Below are 25,002 nucleotides of genomic sequence, written 5' to 3'. Positions count from 1 at the left end.
GAGACCTTTATTGAGCACCGTTGTCCCCAAAAACTGCAATCCTGAGTGTGATCTTTCCCAGTTATCCATATCCATTATTTGAGGTTTAGCTTGCACATATCCTTGAAACACAATTTTGGGCACCCTTTAGGTCTTTTTCCAGATGCCAATTCACTGTAGATGTCCTTTGTAATGCGGCCATCATTCATTCAGCACACATGCGCAAGCCAGCAGAGACGTCTTTCTTTCAAGAGTGTTTGAATGCTGGCTATGTTGGCTTGCTTGAGCACTTCAGCATTGGTGACACTGTCCTGCCAGGAGATTCCAAGAATTCAACAAAGACAATGCATATGAAAGCTGTTGAGCCTTTTTTCCTGATGAGAGTATAAAGGTCCATGCCATGCTCCTGTACAAAAAAAAGTGTATGATACACACATCTTTATGTGTTCTGTCAGTTTATTGTTCTGCCATACCCACTTGCACAATCTAGATCAGTGGTTCTTAACCTTTCCAAACTACTGTACCCCTGAAGCCTGAGTCCCACCCCCACGGGGCTGAGGCATGTAACTTAGTTTCATGGCGCCCCTGTGGCTCCAGGCAATTGCCTTTCTTGCCACCCCCAATACCAGCTCTGCACTTGCGACCCCTCTAAACCCCCAGGTTGAGAAACACTGATCTAGATATTATTGTGGCAGCTTTTCCGATGTGGATGTTGAGTTCCACTTCAAGGGAAAGGCTGTCTGCGATAGTGGACCCCAGATATGTGAACTCGTTCACCACTCCAATTTTATAATTATTGATGCTGATAGAGGATGCTTCTTCAACTCCTTGGCACATTGTCTTTTTTAAGCTTATAGTAAGCCTGAAGTCTTGGCAAGCTTTGAAAAAACTGTCCATGAGATTTTGGAGATGGGCTTCTGTCACTGCTGCATCATCAGTGAAGAGGTGGTGTTGAATAAGGACCTCCCAAGTCTTTGTTTTAGATCTAAGTCTTGCAACATCCAACAGCTTTCCTTCAATCTTGTGCAAGTAGATTCCCTCAGCTGAGGAACTACAAACTTGTTTCAGTAGCAAAGAGAAGATCCTGAACAGCGTTGGGGCAAGTACACAGCCTTGGCTTGACCCAGATTCATAGCATATTGGACTATGCCATACGTGTTTTCATGGAAGGAACAGATCATGCTTAAGGGGACACCTGATGTTTTCAAGAAACGCAAATAGTCCACTTCTACTGACAAGTTCAAAAGTCTTTGTGAGATCGATAAAGGTTATGTAAAAAGAGGCTTTTTGTGTTCTCTGCATGTCCCGTAGTTATCTGAGCGAGAAAAATTATATCAATAGTAGACCTTTTGGCTCTGAAGCCACACTGACTCAGGATAAATTCTGTCTGCCAGAATCTGAAGTCAACTCAGGACAACTCCGGCAAAGTCTTTTCTCATGATGCTACAGTTGCTCCTGTCACCCTTGTTTTATAGAGTTTCATTTCTTGTGGTACTTCACCTTCTTTCCATCACAGACAGAGCAACTCATAAAGGTGTTGCAGTAGGATAGGTTTTCTGCATTTTATGACCTCTGACAGTATGCAGTCTTTTCCAGGGGCCTTTCCACTGGGGAGGCCATCTATAGGAAAGCTGAGTTCCTCCACAGTTGGTTCATCGAGTTGGTTTATAACAGGCAGGCTTTTCATGGCATTAATGGCTGCGTCTGTAACAATATTTTCACAACAGTGAAGTTCAGAATAGTATTTTACCCAGCACTCCATCTGCTCGGTGCAGTCATTGATTGTTTCTCCCCTGTTGATTTCAGTGGGGCTGTTTTCTTTGAAGTTGGGCCCATGGCTTTCTTGATCCCATCATACATGTTTGATGTTATCTGTATCGGCTGCTACTCGGATACTTTCACCCAGGTGCAGCCAATAGTAATTGGTGCAACATTGAGCAGTTTGTTGTACCTTGCCTTCTTGCCGCTCTCAACGCTTCTAAGGTTTTTTCAATTGGTCTCTCTTATAATTAATTTGGGCTGCATGTTTGGCCTCGATGACTGGTGTCATCTCACTGGAATGTGTGTCTTTAGTCGTTAGTCTTGTTTTCCTTCTTCCCAAAGACTGACGGAGCTGCATTGTAGATTGTGTTCTTCAGTTGCTCTCACTTCAGCTGGGCACTTGTGGCACAATCACTGGAGTCATGGGCTTGTTGTAATGTTCTTTTACTGCTGGACTTTTGTTGGTCCGCTATGGTAGTGATGTTAATACAAGGATGTCCTTTAGCTTTAGATCTGTGTATTTTCTTTGGTTTAAGTCTGACCAAAGTATGGTTTGTGTCACAATCAGCACTTTGATAACTGCAGGTAATAAGGATGTTATTAAGGTTTGTACGCCTTGTGATGATGAGATTGATTTGGTGCCAGTGGCCAGATCTAGGATGTTTCCAAGACACTTTGTGTTGCGGCTTTGTCTGGATGAATGAGTGTTACACAGAGATTGTGTTAGGAACAAAATTCTAGCAGTCTCTGACTGTTTCTATTTTTCTTACCAGTTCAATATTGACCAAGACAGTTGGTTCCTGTGTTGTGATCAGCTCCCACACTTGAGCTCAAGTCCCTTAGAAGGAAATATTCATGTTTCGAAATCCTGCTGATGGTGGTATACAACTGGTTGTAAAACTGATCCTTGATTTCAGAAGATGAGGAGTGTTGGGACACACATTCACAAGGTTTACTGGGCCCTCAGAGAGAACAAGTGTAGTGCCAAAATTCTCTGATTCATTTGTAGGTTGCTCAATCATCCCCAGAAGTGAGTTCTTGATGGTAAATTCCACTCCATGCTCTCGCATTTTTCAATGCTTTTTCTCTGCCAGAAAAATGTGTACTCTTTTTCCCCAAGAGATCCGCTTGACGCGAGCCGTGTTGTTTGGAGGGATTCAATATCCACAATGACTTGTTTCAACCTGTCATTGATCATGGCAGTTTTACATGCATCATTGATTTGTTGAAGGTCCTGAGATGATCAAGTTGTCATGGTGTGAACATTCCAGCACCCTATCTTAAAGGATCTTTTCTTTCTCTTACTTAATTTGCCTGGTGTGTTGATTACAGTCCACATGTCAAGTTATAAAACTCCAAGCACCCACTGAAGCAGGCAGGCTGTGGTGGGATTGTTTAAACATTACCTGTTACCAATTGCATTCACTGTAGATTAAGAAACTGGTGCTACTGGGATAATCTCAATAATGGAGTTACATAACACATCCCCCACTATTCTACCCACCTTCCATTATTGGACTACTACCTCCTGCCAGCTCTTGAACATCTTTCTTTTGCCAGTTGTGCTCTCTCTCTTCAGATTAATTTAGCTTTGATAGTGCTATTAATTACTTATTGCGCAATGGTCCTGACAAGTTCTCACCCAGGTTTAGAGGGGAGAGAACAGAATATATGGTGTGGTATAACAGTTTTATTAGCATGAGTTTGGGATAACTGCATCACTAGTATGTGATAAAGCCATCAGTGAGTTCTACAGATCAAAGCAGCACTCTAACAAGTGTATTCTAAATAATTTATTTTGAATACTTCACATTATTTCACAGAATAAACTTTAACCATCAGAATTCTTAAAAGAGTTACTGGTACTATTGTGCATTTCTGCACATAAATTCAATGTCCCTTGTATAAGTCAAGCTGTATAGGCTTCACAGTATTTAAAGTAATTTCAGAAGCCTAAAAATGTTTGCCTAAAGCAGCTTTTCTATACAAGGTTGTAATTTTAAGTGTTATTAGAATCATGTGTTCCATCCTACTGGAAACCACGGAGACTCCCTAAAAATGTCTAGCCCTGATAGTAGTATCTAATACTTCATGGCCTATTTTTTCTCCTCTGGTGCATGGTTGATTTTTGCCCATCCGGGGCCTAAGGAAAGCAAGACATTATTTTTAGAAGCAGCAGATGTTGGCATCTAAGCTGAATCAAATGCAGCTTGTTAAAGTGAGGAAAATTCAAAGTTGTAAAGTAATTTCAGTTTTACTCATCAAATGTGTTATTAGTTTCACGGACATGCTTATTCTAACTGAGTCCCTTTAAACTATGACCAAAACCATCTTACCTCTGGTAAGGACACTATAGGCTCAAAGTGGATATCATCATTATGTACAACTTCTTCATCACTACCATCTTCATCTTCATCTCCTTTACCGGCTGGCTGTACTCCAAATACAGCTGCTCCTGTATTTGCCCATTTGAAGTTTTTATCTAGTTATGAAAAGAATTTAAAGTTTCAAACATCTTTCCAGACACTCCTATATAGACACGTGTATTATACACAAAGTTTCTTAATTTTTATAAATTACAGCATTTCTAGAAAAAGACATTTAGTTTATATGTCTTCTGTCACTTACAATTTAGTGCTTTATGAACTAGTAGAGATTCAATGCACAAATGCTTGGCATAACGTTACACTGACAGTAATTCCAACATGAGTTTATCTCCAAAAGAGTTTGCATTTTACCTTTAGAACCAAAACCAAAATCCCCAGAATTTGAAGCCAGATCTGCAAATGACAAGCCAGAAGTAGTCCCAAATCCAAATGCGATAGGTCTGCTTCCTATCACAATGAGAGAAAGGTGTAAGGAAGGAAAATCTTGAGAAAAAGGGGCATGGCAAGGACGACTTTCCCTACTGCAAACAGTACGTAACAACTGTACATAATACCAACATCCAGAAAGTGGTTGATACAGCTATCAATCCAGTGATTATAGCAAACTAATATCTCCTCCCTCCTCTCCACACAAACACTAACGTATAAGGCACTTCAAAGCGATTAATGGCTCCTCTAACATTTATCCTAATAAAAGAATAATATATTGGTTCTTTTGGGCCACCTATACGAAAATTTAAGTGACATAAATTACCACCCCTTCTTTGCAAAGCTGAAGAGTCTTATTATACTAACTTTGCCACACATCCCAAATTTGTTTACAATGGACAGTCAATATTTAATAGCAGTGTGATGTAGCATGGTCTCATATAATACTAGAATTATCCTTGATGAACATGTTCATTTTTCATTTATTCCTTTGATCAGTACAATGATTACAAGTATCTAAGCAGAATTAGTAACATTCTAAACCCATCTTGGTTACATACACTTCTACAGAGAAATGTGAGTTAAAGCCCCCAAAATACACTACCATGGTTTGTGGAATCTGTTAAATTTGGATCATTTTCTTTTTTGGTTGACAAATCAACAGGTTTGTCTTCAGTTTCTGACAAAGTCTGTGATGTGTATGTGGATTCTGTGGTTGAGTCTGGTTCTTCACATTTAGTGGTTGATGGAACAGATACTTCAGCCTCACTAGTACAGACTAAATCAGTTGAACTGGTAACTTCATTTTCCAGAAACTCCTAAAAAGAAGAAAAACACTTGTGTTTCCAATGAATGCTTTAAAAGCCAAGTATTCAGAACATCTAGAAAACACCTGAATAAATTCTTTCAAAAGTTGCCAGAACAGGAACATTAGAAAATGGATTTCCACCCCCCACAGAACAGGAATACTGCAGAAAATTGGGATTGTTGGAAAACTCTATAAAAGCTAACACTAATTTTCATAGCTAAAGCACCTTTATTATCTCCTACTGACTTCAATGGGATTTGTGGGTAAATCAACATCTTTGGAAAAAAATAAAGACATAAATGCTCATGGAATTAGAAGGAAGAGGGGCAAGGAACACAGATTGCAACCCTACATCTCTGTTGATTACAAAATTTGCTTCTTTCGAAGTGGAAAAGTTTTTGGAATTCAGGGCCCTTCCTTTGGCACTGTAACAAATATACCAAGTAGCAATATCAATAAAGATAAAGATTTCAGAAGGAATTTTTTTTTGTTAATGTAATGAAGTTATCACTTAACACTACTGAAATTTTATTCTCCCTTTTTTTAATATTAAGATAATGTATACTAACATGATTTTGATTAACTTGGCAGCTAAAGTGTCCATACAGACACATTCTTCTTAAAAAAATAGTTAGATCATTACTTTTTCTGAAACTGAGATTAGTTCTTGCACACTCAAAAGGTCTGAAGTGTGGAAGTCAAATCCTTTTTGTATTTGACCCTGTTGGGGACAGAGAAGGGGAAGAAAGCTGTCTCTGGACAGAAGACTGAACATGAGGCTAGGAGACACAAGGTCAAAGTTCTAGTTCCAGGTTTGCCACAGACTTGCTGCATAGTCATGGGTCAATCAAACAGCTCTTTCTGGGAAATCCTCAGTTCTATAAAATGTCAACTACACTAAATTTACAGGGGGTTTGAGGATTAGTGAGTTCAAAGGGCTCTGAAAATATGAAGTGTACTCCTATAGAAATCCCAGATACATATTAAATACATCTCTTTGTACATAAATCAATTTTTAAATTCTGCAATTTAAGCTTTTTAAAAAATAGTCTCTAAAAACAGCTTAAAACATTTTGTCTGAGATTAGATTTGATATTTGCTTTACAAAAAGCCAAAACTTCCAAAGAAACCTGAGGATACAGACCTACCGGGACCGAAACCAAAGGAAACATTTTATAGAGTCCCAAAGTTTCAGATGGCTCTAAGACAGATTCGATTGGCACCCTAGTGAGATTATTCCAGTACAGGGGAAACTATTTTGCTCTTATTTCCACATGTACACTAGACATTTGATGTTAAAAAGCTAAAATTACTTCAATAAGTGTACAGGGCATTCATGATGTTCTTTCAGTGTTAAGAATTAAGAATTAGAAGTCATGCTTTGAGTTTTAGTTCCTACTTTAGCTTCTTGAACTTTTTTAAGCTCTGTCTGAAAGTCTTCCAGATTGTCATTGTCCTCATCAGTATCACTGCCAACACCACAGAAAAACGTAGAAGGAAGCTTTAGAGTCTCTGCTTTAGCCTTCTCTTCAGGAGTTGGTTTCTTTTCCCAGACAATTACACACTCTCTCTCATTCTCTGGTTCAGTTTCTCTCATGATGCCTAGAAAGACAGCACATTAGAAGTTACTAAAAAGTGGCAAACAGCAGAGTTCTGAATCAAAGTTTTTAGTACCCACAGCATGAGTAATCTGTCAATTCCTACTTTAAGTATCCTAAAAAGGAAGTTAGGATAAACAGGTTTTTTTTAGCTTCTATGCTAACTTTTACAAATTGCATAACATGTTAGATTTCTCTTGCTTTATTTAACTCAAGTGACTTGACCCAGTTGGAAATAATATTCCACCAATTTTAAAGCCCTCCATTTGTAATAGAAGCTTTTCATTTAATTTGAATATTAACAGGTTGTCAATTCTCCAATTATACTGCCATAGCCAAGGAATAGGTAGGGCAAAATAAATCCAAACAAGATGTTTAAGTTTTCTACAAAAACAACAACATATCTTGTCCTTACTGTTGTATTGCTAACTTTTAGATCATTAACTTACACACTTATTTATGGCTACAGATGAAGTCCATTCATGAAAGGTGCCACTTTGGAACCAAAGCTAATAACTTCGGAACCAAAGCTAATAACTTCAAGGCTATGATTTCTCTGTTCTGACTGAATCCCTCAAAGTTCGGCTGTAAAAAAATGGTGACAAGTTGGAAGCCTGGATATGGGAAGGGACGCGGTATCTCCTGTTAAACTTGTTTTGATGTAGCTGGGATGGATTCTGATGAACACCACAGGTCCTTCATGGGTTCCAACTGTCCCTCATTTAGGGCATGGAAGGGTATAAGAGGTCCATGAGTTTATGTGGTTTCTCCTTTCACCACTTTATATAGTATGTCCTGGGTCTTTACCATGCATCTAATTATGTCTTGAAACACTTTGAAGTCATCCACCAAGGTAGACAAAGGGGATTCACTGCCTTATCAAGGGAGGATGAGATCATCACACCAGAGACCAGTTCTTCCTCAGGTAGCTGATGCTCTTCTTCACTTTCCTTCCCTTGCCTCTCCTGTAACTGAGGTTGCACTTGCTGGCTTTGCTAGGATGGCCTACAATCTCTCTTTCGGTAAGGGGATTTAGCTCTGGAGATAGTAAAGGATGAAGACTTTCTAGAGTATAGCTGCACACCCCAGGGTGTCCAGTATGGTCATATTTGGAAAGGATATCAATATTAAGATGGGGGACACATGAGGATTAAGGGGGAAGTACCAGGAGGGATATTCCCTATTAGGGATGTAAAATTTCCTATAATTATTAATCGTTCTATTTTTAAAACGGTTAAATAAGCAGAGGGCAGAGCTGGGTGGTTCTCAATCCCAGCGCAGGTCCCCCCAGGCATGCACTTACTGATCCACAGCTGGGCAGTTCTTGCTCAGGGGGAGCCACACTGAGCTCGTCTGCCCCCCCACCCCGGCAATGTTTAAACTAATTAGTAAATGGTAAGATAGCTGCTTACCATTTAAACATTTAGCCCCTTACATCCCTATTCCTGATAACTCCCAAGTATCTTCCTGCTACCTCTCATGGAGAATCCCTTCCTGACTTCCACTGTGCTATCTATCTAAGGAGAGGAAGGTGGAAGTGTACATGATAAGTAGTTACTGTGTCTACATGATGATGAAAAAGAATACACTTGCTCTAATGGAGGGCTCATTCTATTCGGAGTACCCTGCCTTTGAGGGGGGAGATGTGGGTGCTGGGGATACCACTCTAATCTGCTTGGGTATCACCATCCTCAATCTCTCAAGGAAAGGCAACTTGGTACCAGGCCCACAGATCTGTCACTTGCTTGTATTGTGATTGCTTTGGGTATCAGCTTAGCTGGCACTGAGGAAAACTGTTCTGAGATGTCTAATCATACATCTGGTACTAAATTAAATGTTGAGATGAGATTTATCTGGTGCTGAGATAAATGCAGCTCCCACAGGCTTAGTAGATAAAAACACCTCTCTTGGAAATTGGCCCTTAGGAAGCTGAATTCAAAGTATGTCAAAAGTTAGGTGGCTCTTGTGTATTATCTTACTAGGCATTAGGGAAGGTAACCTGTGCCTTGTTCCTTGCTGGAGTAGTACTCCTTTCTGCCCACCAGAGGATGTCAATGCCAGAATGGAGGTGGTTGACTGGGGCCTCTTAATAGATGAGGCCCAAAGAATTAGGGGTGGTATCTTGGCTCACTGGAAATAGAGAGGGACTGACTAAGATCAGTGATTCTCAACCTTTCTGGGCTCAGATCCATTTATAAACCTTGAAGGCCTGTCATGACCCACAGACCCAATGCTTCTCCTCCTCACAGGGGTTCATAAGGGGCTGGGGGCAGGATGCTTGGAGCTAGGATTCCAGATGCTCCCGTGACCAATCAGATGTGGACAGGCAGGTAACCCCCCCACTGGCAGCTGGGGAAGGGGAAGCGAGCTGAGCCGTCCTCCAAAAATACACAGCCTTCCCACATGGCCAGGGAGCAGAGAGGGAGCACAGAAGATCAAGTGAGGAGAAGATCAGGGAGTTTGCAGGTGTAATGAGAAGGACTTGGTGGTTTGCTGGGAGGCTGGGGAAAGAATTAGGGACACAGGAGACTGGAAGTGGGATGGCAAGCTGATAACTCTCAAAATAACACAGCCCCCACACACGCCCCTTGTGGCGGCGGCGGCGGCGGCGGGGGGGGGGGGGGATTTGGAGTCCTGGGGGTATAGTGGGGAGTTTGGGAGACAGAACGGCCATGGGTGCAGTGGGGAAAGACCTGGGGACCGGTATGGATGGTATGACAGGGGAATCATCTGGGATTGAGGGGAGAGGGAGTACTTAAAGAATGCGACATCAACCACACCCTTCTGGCTCCTGTCCTATCACTGGGCAGTGAGACCTCAGGAGGTGCAGCTCAGCTAAGCCTAGCCCCGCCACCTGCCGGGCCAAATTTTGAGTTGTTGTTGCATGAGATCACTGTACCACTCAAATTTTGCCCAGCCCCCTTACTCCCCCCACCCCCATCATCATGGTAGAGGGGTGGCTGGTCAAACCTGAGCAGCACTATGACTCAGTCCAACATGTCACAGCACCCAGAGTTGGGAGCTGAACCCAGACAGCACTGCGACCCTTTGATGCATTCTAGCAACCCAATTTTGGGTCATGACCCTCAGGTTGAGAAACTCTGGACTAGATGATTGTGGTCCTGTGCCCTCTATTAGACTGTCCCCTCTCAGTGTCCAATAAGACTTTCATCAAGCTCTCAAAGAGGAAGAGCTTCAGAAGGTCTTCTCTAGCTTTCTCAGTGCATCCAAACAATGAGCAACCACCTCAGGAATATGTCCTTCTCCTAATCAGAGGAGACATCAGGAGTGGCCATCCTCAACAACTGTCAAACATTCACATGAAGAACAGGTCTTGAATCCTAAATTTAGCTTCTGCCATGATGCTAGGCCCCTGTATGGGGAGGAAAAGATGTCTAGTGTAACAAACAAAGTGAAAACTATTTTGTGGGGCTTTTCTGCCAACGGGCAGACACTAACTGACCAAAAACCAACTAATTAGGTAACACTACTACAGCATGCAGAGAAGACTGCCACTGCAGGGGTTCCATCCTGCGGGCACAGATGTTAAGGAATTGACAGGCAGTTGGGCCTGCTTTGTCCTTTATGACCTCAGGTGGCGAGGGGTGGAGTGAAGACATTTAGGGCATAGGGGCAGGCCAAATGTACACTGCTGGCCACACACATCAAGAATGGAATCCATGTGGACTCATTCAAAGACCAGGGAGAATTTATTTAGCTCATCTCCCTCACGTTATAACTCTAAGGGTAAAAAAAACTAATGCTGAGATTCCAAAGTTTATAATTTATTCAGAGAAGTTATTGAGGAAGAAACTTCTGCTAGTTTCTGCTAGATAGTAAGGTTGAGAACAATGGAAGAAAAAGTGCTCCACCGGCTTTATAGCATGTAGTTCTAAAGCTTCTAGGGCTTCATGTTCATTTTTATTACATGCCAGAGAGAACAGCTGTTTTTATTAGAAACAGAAAGCCTATAAAATTCTAAATAGAATGACTTCTTTAACGTTTCAGTCACTGTGGAATTTTGAGTATGCCACTGTATTCCATCCTGCCATAAATTTGCTAAGTACAGTGTAGGTCCTGACAATGATTCCTGTGTAGAAATGGACTTCTTTAGGTTTGCCTGAATATACAGATACATATCAATTACACAGCATAGTGTGTATTAAAAGTTAAATACAAGGGTAATTAAAGAAACTGCTATAACTTGTACCAATTTTGGGTTGCCCTGCTCGACTTCATACCTCACATTGTTTTTGGAAATAAAGAGCACATTGTATACATTGTATACATTACACATCAGCAATTTAGAGTTACACTAAGAAAATTAGAAGGTGTAGCTGAAAAATTATGTTTCAAGGTTTTTTATTTACCTTGCACAGGATCTTTTGATGTTTTATGCTCTTCTGAATCATCAGGATATAACCTTCCATTGAGTTTCTTAACAGCCATTTCATAGTCTTCTTCTTAAAGACACAAAAATGAAGAGAGTTAGCGATTTCACACCACATCCTCTGGGAACCAACAATTCTAGCCACCCTATCCAGACTTGCAAGTCACTCAAGTTAATGAATATGTAGCTCAGGATTCCTACTAACTTCTGATTTTTAAGACGGGAACAGCCAAACAGGAAAAAATTAATCTAAATATTTCTTGTTGTATATACATATTTGTTGACGTAATTAAGTGCTGAACACTCATTCAATATAGACAGACAGTTCTGATCTTGGGGCAAATTGAGTCTTATGTTTCATGATGCACAAAATAATTTCACATCAAGTAGTTTCACAGCAGGATTAAGAGATAAACAAGGAAATATTTACATAGAAGTAGCTGTTAATTAAAAATTGGATAAGGAACCAAAAGGGAAATGGATATTTAAGTGTGTTAGTTTAGAAATATGCTATAAAGTCTTTATGAAGTATTTATTTCTAAGGGCATACTTTTCTTAAGTTAGATGACCACAGTTCTCAACAGGAACCAGATTCATAAATTAACTGAAACACTTAACATCTTAACATTAGGATTTTCAGAAAATTAGTTATTTTTTAAAAGCCATTTACTTTAATTTGAAGATGTCTTACCTTTCCCATATCATTTAAAAAAAGTTTTGGGCTACAAAAGACTTGTGTTCATCATTTCATGTTTTCCCAGAATTGCCTCCCAAACAGGGATGTCAGAAGGAAGAGCAGAACACATTTCATTTCTAGTTCCATTAGTCTACCCTGTCAACTGAGATTCAGCAAGATGGGCCAATCTTGGTGCTTCTGGTGTTAGACCCAAGAGGTCCTGAGCATACTCCACTGAATCCCCTTCTATCATTTTAAGAGCTATCTTAATTTTTATAAGCCATATATGGCTGAGTTGAGCTACACTACAGTAATGAGAAGATCACATTACACAATCTCTGAGCACAAAAGACAGGACCACTGTGTCTTCAGAATAGGTATAATGCTTCCTCAGAACATGAGAGATCCCCTCTCCTCAAAGGTGAATTTCTATCAGTCAAGGCCTAAGCATACTACTGTTGCTCCACAGTTAACCCAGAGAGGATGAACAAGTTTTCAGTTATGGCCCCTTACCATCATCCTCTTCACTTAAGTAGCCAGGCTTGTTCTTGTAGCAGAAGAATGTTGAAGGTAGTTTAAGAGAGTCAGCAAGAGCTCTTTGTTCAGGGGTAGGTGTTAGCTCATAAACAACGAGTACATCATCTGAGAGAGGTTCTGTATCAGTTTCCTTCTTCCTCTCAACTATTACAAAACCAGAAAGATTAACAGGATCAAAATGAAGATGCTTCAGAACAAATCTGAAAATAACCCATACAGCTAAATTCATTCTGAAGACAAAGTTAGACAACATATGTAAGCTGCAAATATATATAGCCACAAGAAACTAAGCCTCAAAATGATGACAGAACACTAAGAGAAAGGGATTTAGTGTGAAGAAAGAAATCTGCCTTCCAACATCAAAACACTAGTAAATACTTAGGTGTCACACCATGCTTTTTACTGGGCATAAAGCATATTTCAGTCTTTCACAGTCCTTACTTATGGTTATTTTAAATTGTAAAGTGTGGGTACTTTTCGCATGCTAAGTACTATGAATTTGAGCAATGGAGCATAATTTTATTAAAATTAATTTTTAAAGGAACGACGTAAAGAGTGAAAACTAAATTGCATGCTAAATTTTGTTACCTACTATTCTTTTGCATTTTTGCAAGTGTAACTACCCAACTGATTTTTCTCTTGGGTCAGAAGCACATTAAAGTCACTGTCCTGCAACTGGAAGTGCACAAGTGGGCCCATATAGAATACTTGGGGGCTCTGTATGATTCCATCCACACAGATCCAACAGTATGATTAAGACCTAAATTTACTGACAAAATCTTGAATTTGTCTACCAGTATTTACAGATGAATTAAAAAGTCTCTCTAAATAGGATTTAATTCTTGAAGATCTCAAGCAGGAGCTACATATTTTACATATTAGACTTTCTATATTAAACTGGGCTTTTTGTTAGCTATTCCTTCAATAGATTTGATGCCATAGTAATGTGGGCTCCGCAACCAATACATGCACATTTCAAGTTAAATTTCTTCTTACTCTCATTCTCTGTTTGGAAGAACAGGACATATTAAGCATACAACTTAATTTGTACTGTTTTTCAGACCATTTTAATTAACTATGTTCTCCAGGTAGGATGACTGGCACATCTACCTTCACCCAGTCACATCTTTCTGCACAACCCTTTGATTTTATTTCCACCTCCTCCCCACCATTTGTATTATGTCAGCTGCCCATTCTGTTTTTACTATGAAAGCAGTGGGTAACAATGTGGCAGCTGAATGTCAGCTATTCACAGTTGCAACTTTTATTGCTGTAGCAATCTGTTAAAAAACTGTTAGCATGCTATAGAATGTGCTATATATGCACAGAAACGTGAATCAAGACTATTGGCAGTAAACATTTTCTTTAAACAAGGGTTTAACCCAGGTTGTGTGTATTTTTTCCTAGGTAAAGCAAAATAATTAAAATCCTAGCCTGAAGAAAGTCAGTGGGAGTTCTGATGTTGACTTGAGAGTCAGGATTTCATCCAACGTCTTTAAAGAATTGTAAAAGCTTCTTCTTCCTGATCCTCTAACTCTTAGAATTACTTTTCTCACCAGTTCTTTTCCTGCTTGTGCAGTTTGAGGTCTACTGTTTGCAAAAGAAATTGGATCATGTTGGGAAATATATCTAAGCCTATGTAATGTATTACACTCATGTCATTTGGCCCCTTGATATGTATGTTTAAAGCAAGGTCTATTGAATAAGTAAAGCTCCACCAGTACATTCAAACAGCTTTGTTGAACTTCCAAAAATTTATTTTAAAAAAATCAAACCAAAAACCAAACACATCTGGCAGCCAGCAAAAATTAGATTAAAAAACACTCCCTGCTCTGAAAAATCACAATTGCATCCTTTCAGGCTTTTAGATGCTACAAAGATGATACATCAGTCCCGAACTGCAACAATCACTGTTCATCACGGGCACCTGGGCATCCCAGGAATTATCCTGTTTGTCCAGATCTTACTCTACTTCCACTATGTTATTAGCACCAGTTTAACACAGCTTCAGAAGAGCAGTGCAGATGAAATCTCAACAGTAACTGCTGCTAAACAGTAAAGTTTCCATGTGCTTTACGTGTTCTAAAAACACATTTCCAGAACAGTTTCCATGGCACATCTTTTGAAGATTTTTTCCCCAAAGAGTAATTAGTTCAAGAATTAAACGTCAGGCTGAGTTTAAAACCATAGCAGTTAAAAGATCCAAGCACCACAAACATCCTACTTTTTTTAGTTCATGCTCCAGCTACTCAAATACAGCTACACCAAGTTTCATACCTGATATACAAGTTTATTCTGAGTAAGCCCACCATGTTTCAGATCAAGTGCCCCATTAAAAATATGGTTTGTTGTGGGGTTATAGTGAGATTAATTCTCCAAAGAGAGAATGGAGAGTTTGGTATATACAGCCTTAGAGATGGGTCCTCAAGAACAAAGCTGAGAAAGTGGGAAAGCTCGTGCTGCCACTGGCCATGCTGTACCCATTCTATTTAGCTATATGACTTTAGTTTCCAAAGTTGCCAATCCAGCACTTTCATGAGCACCCAGCTTCCAGTAAAGCAGGGGTGGCCAACCCACAGCTCGTGAGCCGCATGCGGCTCTTTGGTTATACAAATGCGGCTCTTTGCTGTTTGAAATTGACAAGATTTTCGGGGGAGGGTAAGAGATGAAGGGAAACTGAAAAGGTAAATGTAGCTCTTTGCGGCTCTTCATCTGACTGGTTGGCCACCCCTGCAGTAAACCATTGTTAATTCCCACATGCAGAATGATTGTAATAATTCCACGCAATAAATAAGTAGTTAGTCCATGGCACACAATAGTGTACTAAACAGAAAAATCTGTTCAGATTAAACAAAATCCTCTGAGTACAATACTTGTTTGACAACATTGGTCAAAATCCTAGTATTCCAATCCCAGCTTACAAAATTCATGGTTCAAAAAACCCAAATTACAAAACAGATACTGCCAATAACGGACCTAAAATTTAGCTAGATTTGGTTCAGTTTTAGAGTCAATTTCACTGTCCTTGTTTCATGTTTTGCTAACATTCCAAAACCTGATTGTCCCATTAACTGCATAAACAGATATGACCGAGTTATTTATAACATTTCCAACATAGCTATAAAAGAGCCATGAGAAATTTTATACACCACTGTTTAAGTACCACAAAACCAAGTTAGATTCTAAAGACTGAGCAGCTACCATTTAATTCAATAATTAAATATTGAAGATTTTGTAGGCCTGAGGATTAATTGTGTTTTATTTGTAAATACTTTAATATCATTAGGACATATGACTAGAGGCTAGTTTCTGGATGACATTTACATTGTTCCAGAGGGGTAGCATCTGATGAAGTGGGTTGCAGCCCACGAAAGCTTATGCAAAACAGAAATTTGTTAGTCTTTAAGGTGCTACAGGACTCTCGTTGTTTTTGCTATATTAACATTGACAGCCTTGCTTTACTGTAACAGTGATCATTTTGGCAGAGAGGTTAGAACTAATATGTTCGGCTAATAGTTACATTTTTCTAGAGAGTTGCCTTTTTCCGAGGCTGGAAGGAAAGAGCTTGAGTTTCTAACTTGCTGCTAAAAAGAACTATCAGAAACCCTTGACTAAATTTTTAATGGGTTGGATTTGAAAGGCCGTTTTCAGGTGTGTCCTCTATTAATTTCCTCTTCCTCACATCAAATCAGTACATCCAAAGGCTTAGCTGTAGTCAAATGTGAGTTTTTAATATCAACTTTTTAAAAGAATAAAATTCACATTGTATTTCCAAGGTCAGTAATGCAGAAGAACCTATTGAACTCCATCTTATAGTGTGTTAGTCTCTACCAGCGGAAGTTAAGAACAGTTTGAAACTTCCAAAAATATATGGATTCTGTGTCTTTTCCATATAATAATGCACTTTAATGGACCAACTCAAAAGTAAATTTTGAGGTAGAAGATTCATTTTAAAATCAGGGAACATTCAGTGCAACGTAATCCTGTGAATGTCAGATCAGAAAGTCTTTCCTATTTTTAGTTTTCCATCTTTTACCAACAATCATATCAAGTTATGGGTACTCACCATTTTAAAATATCAACTGCATTATACATTAATTACTTTCCTCTGTAAAGGAGGAAGGCCAACTTATTGCAAAGAACAAATTAAGTGAGGAGAAAGAATCAAGGATATTAACTTAATTTCACAGAAGACAAATGAGACTAATTTAAGTTTTAAAATCAGAAACTGATTAAGTCTGGAAGTACTGTAGCAATACTGTTCTTTTAACAAACACAGTTAGTATTGGTGGAAGCATGCAATATACTTTTTCAGATTATAATTGGATGTTGTAGGAACTAAGATAATATTGTTAGAACAATAAGTATTTGTTTAATGGAGACAATATTTGACCAATTTTTACTTAATCTTGGTAGAACTGCCAGTAAACCATGTTATAATAATCTTGGTAGACCTGCCAGTAAACTTTGTTATAAGATCTGGTTATGTAAGTTTAGTATTGAGGACTGTTGCAGCACTCAAGTATAAGACATTCTCTGTGTATCTTTTTTAAAAAAAAAAAACAAAAAAACCATTGACCAACGTATATAGATATATAATCTGTAGTTAGTTATTTTTTAAGAAAAACTACAAAAGATTCCAGAAGTTTCACCACCCTGGTTTATTTAGCAAGTAGTCAGCCACCCAACAAAAGTCTATTTTTTAAAAGTTCGGTGCAGTGCAACTCCTTATACAGCCACACACTGGGTGGCTAGAGAGCACTGGCTGCCCAATCTCAGCATGCAACTAAATTATGGAAAGGGTCAAAAGTAAACACTTTGGGGACTAATGACTGAACTTTTGAACACTTCCAGTAACAGACAGGTAGATTCAATTCAGACACTAACTGGAAAAACTCAAGCATTCAGTAGAACTGTATCTGCCTCCCATTTCACAGATGCTTATTTTTTAAGGCTATAGGGTTCTTATTGGTTGGCCACTGGGAATGGAACTGAGCCAGTTTGAAACTCTTTACATAATTCCACAACATCCTGAACATACTCAGTGAAATTTCTCACATACACCTCTCCTCATTTTCCTAGGGAAGATTTTAGCAAGCAGATCTGAGTCCCTATGCAAATATGAAGCAATACAAAAGCCAAAAGCCTACAAAGCTGAGCACTCCAAGACCACCAACTGTGTGAATTAAAAAAAACTAAACTAACAGAGGGTAGGGAGACATTCTCTTGCTATGACAGGTACAAAGTCAAAGACATATTAATTCTAACTACTGCTCTTCAGCATGCATATTAAAGTTGTTTAAATGTTCATACCATTATATAGCCAATTGTTTTGCCACAACTGGGCAGCTGTCAGTACCTGCTAAAGAGTGATTTCATCACATATTCAGTGCAGTGTGTAAATACCTTTACTATCAGGTTGGAAGGAAGGTGTGGTGGTCCAAAAGGCCATTGGATTAGATTTAAAAAGGCTAAAATTAAATCCTAGAAAATAAATTGTGCGGGTATAAGTGTTTATTTGGACTTTTAGAGGGGCACAAACATATCTATGTTCCAAAGTGTACGTCTCCAATATCTAGAGATCACAATCAGCTAATGAATATTTGCATTGCCTGCTGTACCTGTTTATCAACCCATACAATACACAAACAAGCAGCAGCTATCAAGTTTTTCCTACCAAGATACTTTAATACCATAGATCAGCAGACTTTTCATAATTCTGAAATCCACTTCTAGCCCAAAATTCTGCACACTCAATTTTTGACAGCAATTTAGTAAAGGTATTTCTATTTAACATAACTGATTTAATTTGACTGCTTTATTCTACTTTTAAATGCCAATACAATCAGATGCTTCATTATTAACTATACAATGCAATGAAATATTCATTTTCTACTGTAAAGTTGTAGGTGGCTATTTAAAGGCAGAGCCGAGAGTTTGCCCAACAGAAGATACAAATAATTTACAGAAAGTCAGATCATTCATTTTCTGTCTACTGAAATAACAGACCACTTAATACCAGGATTTGTGCAGTCTTTTCCAGCCAGACCTCTGAAATGACTGAATGTGGGCTGCACTTTGACCACATGAGTAACTGGAGACAAATTTCATATACCACACAATATCCTGCAGGATATTTCCCTGACTTAAATAAGCTTAAGGTATCGCTCAGCTCCTGAAAAATTTAGGAATCAGGTAAGATAAAATAGTAAGACAAAAATCTAGTTTACACCATTCTACTATCATCTCATCAAAATACATCAGCAGCACTCAAGTTCTTGTTTTATGGCAGGTTTCAATTAAACCACTGTGCTTCTCCATGAAGAAGATGGAAGATGAAGTTTTCAAACATGATTGTCTACAATCAGGACCCTATACCTGTATTTAAGTACCAAAATAAAAGCCACAACTTTCAGAGATGCTACTATAAATAGACTCTGTATTTAGTGCAGGTCCAACTTATGGATTACAGTTCCAAACTTTAGGCAACCTCATTTGAAAAAATTTGGCCTGAGGGCATAGGGAATTTCTAGCTTGTCTGAATTCCTAGATATGGGCAGAGTTATGCTGACATATCACAGTAGTTCAGACTTCCTCCCCCCCCCATCGCCCCCACCATATACAAAGAGCAATCGTAAGTGAAGGACAAAACCTTACGAATTTAAGCTGAAGAGGTATCTGAAAGAAAACTGAAGTTTGTATTCAATTACTGAAAAGAGTAGTTTACTCTATCACTGGGACACAATTTACAGTATTTTCTCTGAATTGCAACAAAAAGCCACTAACTGCTTTCCATGACAATTGTTCAATATTCTTCTCAGAGATAGCAAAATTTCTACTTAGTATAATAGTTGCCTAATTCAGGCAATGCTTACCTTTTTCTAGTGTTTTAAATGTGTAATTAGAGGATCCTGCTCCTGACGTAACCAAATCATTTTCTCCCTTGCTGTCTGAAGGCTTCTGATTGGTGGTGTAGCTTTCCTGAGGTTCAGTTACTGTGAGTTCCAGTTCTCTCTGCATTATGTTTTGAGATACTGAACTATCCTCTTCAATTTTGCTTTGTGAAGGAGAGTTAAAGCTGAAACCAAACAGAGATCCTGTAGCAGAAGTATTTCCAAATGTGAATGGCTTTGATTTTTCATTACTAAAAATGCTCTTGACAGATTCTGAACCAAACACAAACTTTGGAGGAGAAACCACTGTTTTTGTTGGTGTTTCAGAAGTGCTTGACACCTCTGAAACGTCTATAGTCACATCAGAAGAATCACCATCCTGGCACAGATCAGTTCTCTCCCTGGTGGTTTCCTCCAGTACAGCTACAGCAATTCTGCCACATGGAGACTCTCTTGGTGTATTGGCACGTGAAGAAAGGGGTGTGATCAAGGTGTCTTTTTCTTGGGCATGTTTTGCTTCATCAAAAATTTGCTTAAAGGACTCCGCAACATCTTGTAGTTTAAATCGCACAGCTAAGAGCTCTACTTTCCTTTCCCCATCTGCAAAGTCACATGCAGTCCATACCCATGCTCTTTCAGTTCCTTTCATCTGTTGCATGTTCATGTCTGGGGTTATTCTATGATTGGCACAGAGTTTTAATACCTGGTCTCTTCTCATTACGATACGAACCTGTTTGTTGTCATAATTCTGCAAGATCTTTATATCCCCAATACCTCTCTCTTTCCATTGATTGGCATCTTTATCATATCTGTAGAGTTTAGCTCTATGACTGAAGACAACTTGCTCATTTTCTTCACCACTTGCCACTTCTACAAGGTCAGGTAAAGGTACCACAGGTTCAAAGTACTGTCCATCTCTTTCTTCTTCTTGAGTAAGATCAGACTCTTCATCTGTTCCCCCAGACAACCTGCTCTGATTCTGTTTGGTAGGAGACTTTGATGGGCTCAAGGCAGATTTGAAACTAAAATTAAATCCTGTTGTAGACTCCCCAAATCTGAATAGGTTTTTTCTCACAGGACTACTTGCCAGAGGTGAGGCATACACCGAGCTACTTACACTATCATCCAATGCTTCTTCACGTAAATCATAGTTATCCCACTCCAGAGTAGGGCCAGTGCTTTCAGCATGTGGCTTTATAATTAAATCAGAGGTATTACTGGCTGAAGCTGAGTTTTTATTCTCTTCTTCTGTCAATTTAGTTTTATCATCTGTCAAGTAGGTTTTGAGATCTTTCAACCCACTTTTCATTTCTTCTGCTTTCTGTATGAGTTGAGCTGTTCTACCAGTATCCACAAGTTTATGTGGGGTCTGCAGTGGTATATCCAACAGCAGCCTCTGACACTCTTCAAACTTCTGTTTGAATTCCTCAGCCTGCTCTGATGTCTTGAATTTAGCTGCTAGCTGCTCCAACTTTGCATCTCCATCAGAAAAGTCACTGGCTAACCACATCCATGCTTTGTCTGAACCAGATAGAGGTTTTAAGTTCATGGTAGTTGTTATCCAATGGTTTGCACATACTTTCAATACTTGTTCACGTCGCATTAGCATTCTTAATTTGCCATTAACTTCATTTTTAAGAATTTTCAAGTTGCCGACACCACGTTCTTTCCACTGGCTTGTTTCTGGATCAAATCTAAATAGTTTTATCCTTTGTGAATACAGCACTTTCTCATCCTCTTCCCCTGTCACTAGTTCCACTTTTTCAGGCATCTGGACTACAGGTTCAAAATGGATATCATCACTATCCTCTGTCTTATATTCATCCTCCTCCTTCTCAAGATCAGAAGTAGTATTAGCTTTGTGAGTCACTTTAGAACTCTGTGAGGAAAATAACTTTTCACCTGCACCTGAAAAGCCCTTGAAGTTTGGATCTTTTTTACCAAACTGAAATCCTTCTCCAGAAGTAGTTTTTGCAAGGTCAGCAAAAGTGAAAGTGCCACTATTCTGGCCAAAAACTAAATCACTGCTCTGTTTATTAGAGATGTTATGAGATTGGATATCAGTTACACCCTTTGAGGGATTTTCCTTCTCTTTTTCATCACCACTCTTTAAGAAGCCAGTTGTACTTTCTTTGGATGGCTCATCCTTCGGGATATTTTTACTAAGCTCCTGTATGCCAAATTTAAATCCACCTGCGGGCACAGCCATTGAAAAGCTAAATCCTTCTTTTGCAGATTTAGCTTCAGTATCTGAAGGAATCTGAAATGTGAAGGAAGAAAGTGTTTTTCCTTGTTCTGCATGACCAAATTTAAAACTTTTTTCAGAAAAGTCACACTTAAACCCTGTTTCTAGTGGTCCTCCAGCAGGTTCAGATACATTTGGCCTTAAAAGCAAATTAAGACTTGGCGTGTCAGCAGCAGGTTTACTACACGGATTTGGTGCTTGACAAGCTACGCAGGTTACTGAAGAGCCTTCATTTCGTACTAAGCAATCATTGCAATCCCATTGCCCTTCCTTTCTAGTAAAGAGTCCCTCAAATCCACTTTTCTGGAGTTTGCTTACATCCGTGGTAGGACCAAATCCAGGAGCAGGAGACGCTTGAATAGTAGATGTAGACACATTAGGCTGACTTTGTGAACTGGGATTCTGACAAGCAACACAATTTACAGCACTTGCTTCATTTCTGACTAGGCACACAGTGCAATCCCACTGACCTTCTTTTTTAGAAAATGCAGCTCCAAAATCAGTGTGTGTAGTCTTTGGAATGTCTCCTTGGGCAATTTTAAGTGAAGCTTGCTGTCCAAATACTGGCATGCTAATTCTATTTGGATTCTGGCAGGCAACACATTTAGATGAAGTGGGTTCGTTTCGTACTAAGCAGACATTGCAATCCCATTGCCCTTCCTTTCTAGTAAAGAGTCCCTCAAATCCACTTTTCTGGGATTTGCTTGCATCCGTGGTAGAACCAAATCCAGGAGCAGGAGACGCTTGAATAGTAGATGTAGACACATTAGGCTGACTTTGTGAACTGAGATTCCCACAAGCAACACAATTTACAGCACTTGCTTCATTTCTGACTAGGCACACAGTGCAATCCCACTGACCTTTTTTAGAAAATGCAGCTCCAAAATCAGTGTGTGTAGTCTTTGGAATGTCTCCTTGGGCAATTTTAAGTGAAGCTTGCTGTCCAAATACTGGCATGCTAATTCTATTTGGATTCTGGCAGGCAACACATTTAGATGAAGTGGGTTCGTTTCGTACTAAGCAGACATTGCAATCCCATTGCCCTTCCTTTCTAGTAAAGAGTCCCTCAAATCCACTTTTCTGGGATTTGCTTGCATCCGTGGTAGAACCAAATCCAGGAGCAGGAGACGCTTGAATAGTAGATGTAGACACATTAGGCTGACTTTGTGAACTGAGATTCCCACAAGCAACACAATTTACAGCACTTGCATCATTTCTGACTAGGCACACAGTGCAATCCCACTGACCTTCTTTTTTAGAAAATGCAGCTCCAAAATCAGTGTATGTAGTCTTTGGAATGTCTCCTTGGGCAATTTTAAGTGACGCTTGCTGTCCAAATACTGGCATGCTAGTTCTATTTGGATTCTGGCAGGCAACACATTTAGATGCAGCGGGTTCATTTCGTACTAAGCAAACATTGCAATCCCAGTGACCTTCTTTTTTAGCAAAACCTGGTCCAAATCTATCATGTATAGTATTAGCGTTGGGTTTGAAAGCTGTAGAAGTTTCAGTTAATGGTGCAGCATGCATTTCCTTGTTTCTTAGATTTGGACTTTGGCATGCTGAGCAGTTCTTGGCAGTTGCTTCATTTCGAACCAGACACTCATTACAGGCCCACTGACCTTTCTTCAACATAAACTGTTCACCAAATCCACTAGTAGTGCATGTGGATGGGATTTCCCTACCAAAGGAAAAGGGTGTAGATGAAGTTGATGTAACTGTAAAACTGCATTTGTCATCAGGTCCTTTTACAGAACTGCTTGTGTTTTGGACTGGAGCCTGGCATGCACTGCACAGGGAAGCAGCTAAACTGTTTTTCCCTAAGCAGACACTACATTGCCATGTCTCCTCTTTCTTAAACTGAGATCCAAAATTCAGAGTGCCAGGAGTAGTTTTGCAAGGCTCTTTGCTATCCTGATTTGCTGTCTCTCTTGTAGTCCCAATATTCCGAGTGGCTGATGTACCCACATTTGATCCTGAAGTTCTCAAAATATTTTGCACCTCTTCAAATTTACTCTTGAAAAGCATTGCTTCCTCTAGCGTTTTGAATCTAATGGCAAGCTGCTCAGATTTTGGAAACTCATCTGCATAATCTAAAGCATGCCATACAAATGATTTGTCTGAACCTGCATTTAGTTGCAGTTTCATATCAGTATTTATATAGTGATTTGCACAGATTTTCAATACTTGCTCCCGTCTCATAAGTAGCCGAATCTTCCCAGATATTTTATGCCTTAGTATTTTCACATTTCCAATGCCCCTTTCTTTCCATTCTTTAGATTCTGTGTCAAAACGGAACAGCTTTGCTCTGTTGCAAAAGAATTCCTCTTCATCTTCCTCACCTGTCTTTACTTCAATCTTGTCAGGGAGTGGTACTACAGGCTCAAAGTGTGGACCATCATCATCCTCATCGACGCCATGGATGCTTCCTCCATCAGTTTCATGACTTCTGTTGGCCAAATCTGAATTTGGTGTTCCAAACACTGGTTTTCCAAGATCTTGGAAATTGAACATGTCACCTTTGCCAAAACCTGAGGTTTTAGGTTGGTTTTGTCCCATATTTTCTGTAAATGAAATGCCTGAAATATTTTTGTTACCAAAACTGAAGACATTTCTTTGGCCAGTTGTATGATCATGAACTGTTTTTTGCCCCATGTATCTATCATCTTGTAAAGGTTTATCTGATGTCAAGAGACCCAAGAGGCTTTCACTGCTATTAAAAGCTGCATTGGGGGGCGGGGCTACAATCTGAGGTGATGAAAATGTAAAGTCTCCATCATTAGATTTGAAATTAGAGTTAAATTTAAAAGTGGTTGGCTGAGTTGATTGTGCAGGTGTTGTGAAAGAGGATTTTGTTCCTTCTGCTGGTACAGGCTGCCTAAAGGTAGATTTTCCAAATTCTATCACCTTTGATTCTGCAGACTTTGGAATTGGAGGAGCAACTGAAGGTTTTGTGAAATAACCTGGTTCAGGCAATGGTGGATTTGTGTTTGCTTGTGGAACGCTGTAATTATAGTATTCATCGGCACCACGTGGAGACAGAAGTCCAGTAGCAGGAGAATCAAAACGCAAAGGAGCGCCATATATTTCTTGCGAAAACATGCAGGCAGAGGTGTTCTGCAGTGGTGGTGTATGCAGTGGCTGTTGATAAGCATATATATGTTGTTGAGGGGTAAGCCTATTCATGCCATATACAGGAGCCTAAAAAAACAAAGATTATTATTTTCTATTTGTACTATGGTAGTGCCCATACAAATCTAAAACAATCCCTGCCCTGAAAAGTTTGTTGATTTTTTCGT

General features: G+C 39.4%; 1 protein-coding gene across 3 annotated transcripts in view; it reads right to left on the bottom strand.

Annotated features, from left to right (window-relative positions):
• Positions 1 to 25,002, bottom strand: part of LOC137163417 (E3 SUMO-protein ligase RanBP2-like) — a 73,789-nt gene that overhangs the window by 4,895 nt on the left and 43,892 nt on the right. The window contains exons 20-27 of one of the 3 annotated variants that reach the window (XM_067563623.1): positions 19,441 to 24,904; positions 17,972 to 18,049; positions 12,542 to 12,709; positions 11,333 to 11,425; positions 6,764 to 6,966; positions 5,161 to 5,374; positions 4,479 to 4,574; positions 4,077 to 4,222 (exon numbers count right to left, since the gene is read on the bottom strand). In XM_067563623.1, coding sequence (XP_067419724.1) covers positions 4,077 to 4,222; positions 4,479 to 4,574; positions 5,161 to 5,374; positions 6,764 to 6,966; positions 11,333 to 11,425; positions 12,542 to 12,709; positions 17,972 to 18,049; positions 19,441 to 24,904 — 6,462 coding nt within the window. The remainder of the gene's footprint in view (positions 1 to 4,076; positions 4,223 to 4,478; positions 4,575 to 5,160; positions 5,375 to 6,763; positions 6,967 to 11,332; positions 11,426 to 12,541; positions 12,710 to 17,971; positions 18,050 to 19,440; positions 24,905 to 25,002) is intronic. The other 2 variants (XM_067563624.1, XM_067563626.1) reach the window with 2 other exon arrangements.

The sequence above is a fragment of the Emydura macquarii genome, unplaced genomic scaffold (assembly GCF_026122565.2).
Source record: "Emydura macquarii macquarii isolate MOO-44397 ecotype Brisbane River unplaced genomic scaffold, CSIRO-AGI_Emac_v2 contig_2531, whole genome shotgun sequence".
In the NCBI taxonomy this organism is placed as follows: Eukaryota; Metazoa; Chordata; order Testudines; family Chelidae; genus Emydura; species Emydura macquarii.
Note: the sequence above shows the minus strand (reverse complement) of the source record. Positions and strands in the feature narration are given on the sequence as shown.